General features: G+C 41.4%; 1 protein-coding gene across 1 annotated transcript in view; it reads left to right on the forward strand.

The window, feature by feature from the left end:
- The first annotated feature begins 1657 nt into the window (after nucleotides 1-1657).
- Nucleotides 1658-9529, forward strand: part of GFPT2 (glutamine-fructose-6-phosphate transaminase 2) — a 34223-nt gene continuing 26351 nt past the window's right edge. Inside the window, exon 1 of the mRNA XM_009995610.1 lies at nucleotides 1658-1820. Coding sequence (XP_009993912.1) covers nucleotides 1658-1820 — 163 coding nt within the window. The remainder of the gene's footprint in view (nucleotides 1821-9529) is intronic.

Genomic DNA, 9529 nt, shown 5'->3' on the forward strand with positions numbered 1-9529 from the left:
CAGCAGGAACAAGAACTGGCCAAATCTCCAAGTGCTCAGCTGGCCTCTCCAGGCTAGGGGTTGGCAAGAAACTTCCAGCATCTGCTGCAGGATCCTGTTTTCTGCTGTGTATACAGAATTGCTCCTTCCACAATAGCCCACATCTACAAGGACCCCCTGCTGCAATGGGCAGCCAGCTGGATCCGGGTGCCCGGCGGTGCATTACTTGGATCCCTCAAAGAATTCATCCATTCTTTTGGTTTTAATTTTACTGCACTTGAGCAATATACCAGAGTGGGCAAAGACCATGACTGAAAACGGCCAGTCTTGCCTTGTAAGACAGAAAGGAGATGGCAATTTGCAGAGTGTTGGGTATGTATTGCCTGTGCGCGACTGTGGCGAGTTTCAAAAATCCCTAATGTTGGTTGTTTAAAATATCACTGACAAATATAACTGGCCTCGCTCTAGGAGTTCTATGTCTGATTTTTAACACATGAAAAATAGAAGCCTTTCTGCTGGGACAGACAGCATATTCAACATTATCATGGGTAAAGCAGAACTCAATGACACAATTTTTCAGCTGTGTCATTTTCAGGGTGGTTTAGACAAAGCCACTTTCAGATGGAAAAGGACATAAGGTTGGATAAAAAACTGCACTGGACCTTATAACCCATGAGGGTGGCTTGTTCCAGTCCCCTGCTACTGATCACTTGCGTAATTTGATGGTCAAACCTACTGACACTACACGGCATACTCTGTTTTTCAGTTTCATAGACAGTGATGTAACTCCAAAACAAGCAGTGATTAATGAAGTATCATTTGTCCCACCCAAAGCAAGAAATGTCACACTGCTCCAAGCTTTACTATTAGACTGAAAATGTGTCTCCAGAAGAGCTTCTGCAGTGCTGTTCCTGTCAGAGACACAGCAGCTGGTCTTCTCTGCCCTAGAATTTTCATTTAACATGGTAGGGTTGCTCTAGGTACATCTGGAGATGATTCAAGTGGTTATGATGGGGTAAATGGTTCCTTGCTCAATATTCTAAGTCATTATATATATGCTAGTTTTTGTGGTTTTTTTAAAAAAACAAGGGATTGGGTTATCTCATGCAAAGCCACAGCTGAAAAGGAAGTATCAGAAAATATGTGAATTTGAGAATGTCTCTTTTTGTGGAAAGGTGACTGTTGTGTCTCATGCATCAAAGACTCTCTCATGTCTCACGACTGACTGCTCTGGGTAGGGTCCAAGTAAAAATATTGTATAAAACAGGATATCACTCAGGAAAGCTTCCTTTAAATTAGCTCATCCTGAATGAGTGAGAGATGAAAAAGGAAAGGAGAAAGCTGAAGAAAGGCACCATCAAAGCTGCTGTGTGAAGTGTCAACTTCCATGGTCATGCAAATCAACAGTGGATGTTTTAGATAACCTCCCATGGCTGTAACTTGACATGTCAGAGAGCAGTTCTGCCCTACAGCCCTTCATTTCTTCTCCTCTTAAGAAGGTAACAGGAGATCTTTCTTTCAGCCTGTGGATTTTCTCTTCTACCACGATGCTAACACCAGTAATTCGATATGTATCAGGCTCTCAAACTGATCTATATTGACAGGCTGTGGCAGTAGAAAACACTCCAAGCCTTGATGCTATTTTTAGGATTTATTAGGACAATTCCATGGGGCCAAGATGGTGCTGAAATGCTCACAGCAACCCATGGACCCCTGGGGGCTGCAGGAAGCTGTCTCCTTTGCCTGGCCAGTGTTGTGCCAAGCACAGATGGGAACTGAGGTGAAAGGGGCTGAAATGCACAAGATGGATCTCTCTGTTGGTGCCACAGCTATTTTTGCAGGTAATATAATTACAGGAATGGTTTGCTGAGGAGGCAGTTGGGCTATAATCCCTCATGGCAGAGCAAATGTGACATGAATGCAGCTGGCAAAAAAAGCCTTTTAAAAGAAAAGTCTCTCAGCAAATTACAGGGATGAATGTTTTTGTCACCAAAAAGTGGCAAGTATTTCTTCACCCATGGGACCTCTGTCTTCTCACCCTCCAGGCAATAAGTGAACGTTTATGTTCTGGTGTTCCTCCAGAGTGCATTATAGTGGTGTGACAGAAACAAGAGAGATATCTTGGATTTGATTAACCCTCATGTACTGAAGGCAGGAAAAAATAAAGCCCAAGGAAAGCTGAAACTGAAGAGGAATTTCTTCAACGTCTTAATCTTTTTAGAAGCAGTTTATCATTTCTGCTTTGAGGTGGTGAGCTGGCAAGCAGAAGAGTTCCTTGACTACCAAAGTAGCCAAATTGAATAAATATGCCTGAACTGCAGGCAATATCCTGGGGCACAGCAAAGATCCAAACTGAGCCCTGAGGTCCATTATCAATGAATCCTTACTATATATCACATTGCTGCACTACAGTCACACACAGGGTAAGGCTGCACTCCCCTCCTCCATCACATCTTTAACACAACTACACATATATAACACAACTACACATACATTTCTGTCCCCTGATAAATTTAATCAGGTCCTTAACAGAGGTTGATTTTCCTAGTTGTTCTCCAGCCTGAAAATGAAAAATACTGTAGTAAGGAAGAAAATGCTGCTGTGGCTCCTGCTTATAATTAAAACCACATTGTGGCAGAGCCCTGAGGACTGGCTGGGGGAGGTGGAGGCAAGGGGGCTCCCTGGCTCTGCTCACAAATATGATTCAATAAGTCATTTCCAGGGTAAACATATAAATCTGTCCTTCTTGAACCGAATCCAAACAATCAGAAGTATCCGCTTTACTTTATTCAAAATGTCTCTGCTGCTACTGAGGAAATAAAAGGAGTGGATGAAAACAAACACTCTTTGGTGGAAGTTGAAAAAGAAAACATTCAGTGTAAATGTTCAGATGGCCACTGAGGAACTTTGCTCAGAGGGTAAAGTTCTGACTGCTGCTGATGTTCCTGATAGGAACCCTACCTCACTGGTGGCATCATGTGTGCGCTGATGTTGTTGCTCAGAGTGTTAGGATTAAATGCTAAGATGGATGACCCAGAGAAAAGAAAAACAGATGGGAAAGAAGAAGAAAAAATCAACAATTTTTCCCCTCCAGCAAATATAGTTCAGCTAATGTTCAAGTCTGGATTTGTACAGAAAGCAGAACCTACTATCTTGTCCTATTTTCATCTGTGTGGCCTGCTGGGAAAGTTTAAGACTGGCTCAGGCAAACGGTGAAGATCAAGAAGAAAACTCTTTTTATGAGGGTCAAAACTGTTGTGAAATTTGCAGTGTCAGATTAAAAAAACAATTCTGACAGATTTTGCATTGCAAATGAAGGCTATTGAGCTGTCACAATGCCAGCTCTACCACCCCCAAAATCTAACTCTGTGTTGAAGAAGTCATTATCTGCTACAATTAGTGTCTGGTAAGATGGCTCACCCTGCTGTGAACCTGGTGTCTGTATGAGAGGCTTTTCAGATCTAGTGCTATTGTCTCATATCTTGTTTAAAAAGTGGATCCTCATTATCTTAACAACCTTTTTCTGCAAAGGCAGCAATGATATTAGAGAGTTGGAGTTACAGCTAAAACCAGGTATTACAGAGGTGATAGTCGTTCAAACTGAGTATCTAAAAATGGTGATAGTTGAAATGACCTCTCTAGCTGTGTTCTAGGATCCGTTTCTGATGCAGAATCCTAAAACTTCCCGTCATTGCCAAATGAGATGATACAAACAATTATGCCTTCTACTATTGGTCTTCACTGGGAACATCAAGTAGAAAACACAATGTTCAGCTTCAGCTTGACTCTTGATCTTATATTTATTGTAGAAAATCAAGAGATGTAATTCCCAGAAGTGCAAGACTTGACACAACAACATCAACATGTCATTCCCATCTTCAATACAACCTCTTCCTGCATTAGCTCAGTTGTATTTGTCACTAAATTGCACATGATCCCATCACTTGACTAAGTTTCTACGCACAAGGGGAGAGGCAGAGAGCAGAGTGAGTAGTGAGGAAGGAATTACGTTTTTTCTGTCTGTCTTTTCACTAGACAGAACATTCAGAGATGTAATTGGCATAGTCATGTGTTTTCCAGACTAGATTTCATCAAAATACTTAAAAAAAAAAAAAAAAAAAAAGCTAGGGAAATAAGTGTAATATTGAGATGATTTTCTGAGGAACACAATCATTCAGCCTTGCTTTAGAGATAAAGAAACTCTCAGCAAGAACAGGATAAAGCCAGGTGCATTTTGTACAGACAAGCCCTCATCATCTGAACTCACAGGGCTCACCCAGAGTGTTTCAAGGAACTGGTCACTGGCAGAGACTAGGAAACTGAATCTGTTCTCCTGCACTGAAAAGGGATAACACAGAGCATCCATGCAAGGAAGAGCTAGAGGGACTACAGGAGAACATGAGCATGAGATGGGTTTGGCTGGGGTACAGAATGTACCTGCAGGCATCTGGGAGAGGGTTTACAGCTCTTCTGGCAGAAGGAACTGCCTCTTCCTTCTGTCAGATACATTATCAGGTCAAACAGATGTATTAGGCAGCTGCTTTATCATCTGAACATCTTCCAGGTCAGGCCATTCAAGGGTAGTTTTGATGTTCTAGGGTTCACCTTGAAGACCCCTCTAAGTAGAAAGCTGACTCGATAGGTATTTCATGTCCCTTAAGGGGTACATGCTGCTTTCATAGCACTGTCTGAAGGTCAGGGAATCAGCTGTTCAGAGCCTGCTCTGAACAGTTCACAGACTGGGAGCTTCAGCATCTTAACTAGTGGGATTGTGCTTCAAAGAGAAGTCATGTGTGGGGGGTGCCTATGTTGCAAAATTGGGCTCCTAGTCTATATCCATGGGTACTTACTGTCTATTACTGCAAATTGCTCCTATAATTCCTACAAGAGTGACTGCTGAAACACTGCATCCAGCTGCTAGCAGCGGGGGTGCTGGAGAATATAATGCATGTGCTGAGCCATTTTCTTGGAAGCTTTTTACATATCTAAATAGGACTGAAGAAGGAAATAATTTGCACTGAAGACACCTTCCCCTTGTTAGCTTCCTCTCCCAGCAGTGTCCTTCTGATGTCTCACTTTGTGGAAGGAAGCAGAAAGGCTGGTTACCAACAGAGAGGATACTGCTTTACCACAAAAGATCTGGAAAAGTGTTCTGTGGCTTTAGTTTAATTTTGAGCAGTAGAGGATCAAAAGACTAGCTTATTTCTTCTCCTGAATAAAAATATGGAGAGCAGAGGAACCTAACTATTTCCATACACAAGGCTAAAGGTGAATGAACACATCATCTTATTGAACAGAAAAAAATCTATTCACTTGGTTGCTATTAGCACAAGAAAGACCATTAATTGGCTGGATACTGGAATGGCTGAGCATTGATTTCTGAAAAAGTTTGACTGCTCAAAGAGATACAAATCCTATTTAATCAGATAATTCACCTAGGGAAAAAGCAGATTCTAATTCGCTGTTTCTGTATTCTGACACTTTGAAATTTCTTCTGTAGAATCAATTTGACCCAAATATTGTACTGCAAAGAGTGGAAATCAGCATTTTCAGAAACTCACAGGCTCAACTTTGCCTTGCAGTATTATGACTCTAACAATTATGCCCATATAAACAAAACACAATCAACCAACAAGCAATATATTGACAGAAAAGGGAAAATACAACTAATATTGGTGGATAGTTTATTTGGTATCTTACTGTCCTACTGGCACCATGAAAGCTTGGTTAGCTTAGGATGGCTAATTTGTTTTTTAAAGAATCTCCATCCGTGTAACATGCTTTTTAAAATATAAGCCAAATTTAGTAGAAAGGATTGTATTTTTCATGCCAGAAAAGGATGTATTTCCTGTTAATTTTGCAGACATGCCTTTTAATTTTCTGCCCAGTGAACAGAGCTCAGATTCATGAAAAGACAAACATTACTGAAACCTCCTCTAAGTTCTCAGTAAAAGCTATGTATTAGAAGTGATTCTTTAATAAAGGGGGAACAAGAACTGGATGTAGTTTACTCAGGGGATACTTTTTAGTTCTTTCTGTTGCCAAGAGGTTACCAAAGAAGGATAAATTTTTACTGCATTTTGGTCCTGTTTCACTAGCAGTGCATATCACAGGACAGTAAGAACAGGTAAAGAAGAGAAGGGTATTGGAATTGCTCCTTTATTTTTGCTGCCTGCAATAAAAGCATTCAATCTGTTCTTGGAAGTGTTTTCTTAAGTGCTGAATAACACACCAATAAGTAAGAACTGCAAGGTAAGAAGAGTTAGAGTCTTCATAAGCTAAAAATGTAAAGGGCAGGTCCTACCTCTGTAGTCCATCTGGGAGACTTCTTGTATGGAAAAGTGAAATATTGAATCACCTTTTGTTTTCAAGGGTGAGCTGAGAGAAAATCTGGTGGTTGGGACAGAGACACTGCAGGGGCTCCATCCTCAGCATTATGTACTGCCTCTGGTTTTCTTTGGGATATTTGGCAAGTCCTATCTCCTCTGCAAATGCTTTGCCCTCTTAAAACCAAACACAAATGTTGAATTGTAAGTGTTGTGAACAATCTATCCCATGTACATTTCTGCTCATTAAAAACCACCTGCACAGATCTGAGATCCCAGCCTATAAAAGACAGCCCTTACCCCAGCCTACCAAGGGTACATAGTGTGCATTCTGTCCCCAGCACTACAATTCTGTGCTTTGAAACTTCCAGCAAGAAAGACTGGCTTTCTTAGGAATTTTCCTAGCAGCTGATTGCCTGTCTAAGGACAGATACGAGCATGAACAGACACACAGACACTGGATGTAATTATCAGTGGGAAGGGACTCCCTGAGGCCAGCAGTGAGCCCTGGAGCAAGTAAGTGACGACCTGGCCAGGAGCTGATAAGAAGCAATAAAACCCAAGTAACCACCAGGCTGAACAAGAAAGGAAGAAATTGGCTCCAGCTTCATTCTCACTTATTTTAACCCAAGGGATACATGGGATAACCCTGGGGTCAGGTCCTGCCAGCCACGAGGCAAAACCAGCAGGTTGGTGCAGCAGGGTACAACACAGGTCACTGCTTGTCTGGAGCATTACTGTGGGAGCCTCTCAGTCATTTTCAGAACAGCCTGATGGATGCAACGTTCACAAAGGTAACTCATGTTTCTGAAAGCTCAGAGCTCATCCCAACTCCTTTAGCCACCCATATGGAAAATGGAACTAAGATTCCCAAAGCAGCCATGTGCTTGGGTTTTTTTTTTCTCCTTGAAAAACTTATAGTCTCCATCTGTGAATTAACTCAGCTGCTCTCAGCTGGTGAAGATCAGGTAAATTACTCTATTGTGTGGCTGAAATTCTCTTATTAGTGGGTAATGTTTGGCTATATTTAAGGGCTCTAGTCTTTGCCACCACCTCTCAAACTGTATCTGGCTAGTGATGAATGTAAAGGAGCAATGATTTTTGTATGTTTAGATGTATCAATCTGAAGGAAGCTGAAGTTGGTTCAGTACTAACAGCTAAATAGGGACTTACCAGGCTCAAGGCAATGATGGCATTGTGGTTTAATGCCATTAACAGAGTAGGAGGAAGAGGACTTGGACAGGGTTTTGGATTTTGTTAGTCTGTAAAATAACTGAAATAGTATTTATTCCTGTTCATGGAAATTTATAGGAGCTCTGTTCCTAGGAGGAAAGATGAGCTCTATGCTGAGTTGTGGTTTCCCCCCACTTATCAAGATATATTCAGGTAGGCTGTAATAATTGAAGAATGAGCTGTTTATGCTTTGCTGGGTATTTCTGAGCGAACATATTTGACAGGCTTTAAGTTAAAGATGTGGGTTTAGTTTTTAAATGTCTGTCTCAAAGCCTCTTTTTCCCCTGTGCCTCTTTAAAAGGAAGGCTGAAAGAAAGGAAATGAAGTAAATTGAAAGTCAAAAGCATCCTATGAGTTTGTCCAGAGAACAGGGGAGGATGTTGGAAACCTTCGGTAGTATCAGCTCTCTTTGCCCTCTTATTAGATCATTGAAATACCTCTATTAATTCTATTATATTACATAGTTTGTGTTTCTCTTAAAAATTGTAAATGCAAGAAGTTGGACTTAAGGATAGAGCTCTAAAAGGTACCAGAGTTAGATGTGGCAAAAACTTAATTTGCCTCAGGTTGAAGATCTTTCAGTGTCTATATGACTCTGCAGTTGATGAGGATGTATTCACTGGACTGAAGGTAAGAAGCAATCACTTCAACTGTGTGTGTTTAAAGAAAGTTTACTCAGCAACTATGTCCTGGAGGAAAAAGAAAAAAAACTTGCTGTGGGAAGCTGTGGGCTACTGACAACTGGCTCAGCCTAGTGCCTTTGCTGTTGAGTCTCAGAGATGATGCCCAGTCCTTTGCTGCTGGAGCTGGTGTCTGCAGGTAAGATACAGTGTGAAGGCCTTTATCTTCTCAAAGTCACTAAAGATGCAATGTTATTTTCCTAAGGAGGAAAGGATTTGGTGTTGGTGCTTTAATCAGATTCTTTCCATCAAATGGCTGATGGTGGATGTTGGTTGCTGTTCATGGAAAGGGTGCTCCATGGAGCCAGCAGCACCTCTGGGTAGCAAAGCAAGCTGTTGCCTTGCAGTGCACACAGTAATTAGCAGACTTGGATGTCACTGGGAGCCTCAGAGCTTGACAAAAGAATTTGTCCAGTTGTTTGCAAAGTCACTGCAATGATTTGGTTTGACAAACACCATAAGCTTAATGGTCTGTCTTCTTGTTTACACGAATAATGTCTCCTTGAGAGCTGCAGAGCCACCCAGGTACAACAGGAGAGACTCAGCTATTTAACAGCATTCAAGTGTAGCATCCCTGCCCTGCCTCCCAAGCCAGATTATAAAAACCCTGGTGGTGAGCTTGACTGTCTGCTGGCTCTTTCTTATATGACTGTGCAATCAGTGAAGATGGGCCAGCTATGTTACCTGTCTGCCCAGTGTGGCCAGGGCTTTTGCAAAGGCAGAGGTAGCAGCAAAGTCTTGAATTGAACCTAGTGGGTTTCTCTAATGTACTTCAATAAGCCTACAAATTTGGGGGTGTAGAAACATGAGTAACTGTATTATAGTTTGTTGTCCTTCATACAGCTGGGTTCAGTTGTTGACAACATGACTTGGGAGAAAGCAGATGGTTTTGCAGTCCAGAAGCCTGGAATTCATTAGTGGAAATTTTCAGACGTGGGTTGTTTTCTTTTTTTTTTTTTTTTTTTTTTATTCCTTGGCTTAGCTACAAGAAGTCAAAGCAAACAGAGCTGAAAATTCACAGTGAGGGATGTGAAAGAGTTTCTTTGCTCTCTTTCACCAAATAAGTGACTGGATAGAAAAATCATACACTTGTGAATTTCTTTTTCCTGGTTTGCTTTATCTGTGCGAACAAAGCTTTGCTGAGAAGAGGAGCTCTTAAGAGCTTCTCTGGAATTCAGGTTTATTTGGAGAACACAAACGTGACACTTGCTACTAAAGACTGCAGTTGTACTAACCTAGAGGAAAGGGGAGGAGACAGGAGAAGTAATGTTAAGTTATTCACTGAACAGTTCAAATTAAATTGTTTTCCCT

This window comes from Chaetura pelagica, unplaced genomic scaffold, assembly GCF_000747805.2.
Source record: "Chaetura pelagica isolate M959 unplaced genomic scaffold, ChaPel_1.0 scaffold420, whole genome shotgun sequence".
NCBI classification, from domain to species: domain Eukaryota; kingdom Metazoa; phylum Chordata; class Aves; order Apodiformes; family Apodidae; genus Chaetura; species Chaetura pelagica.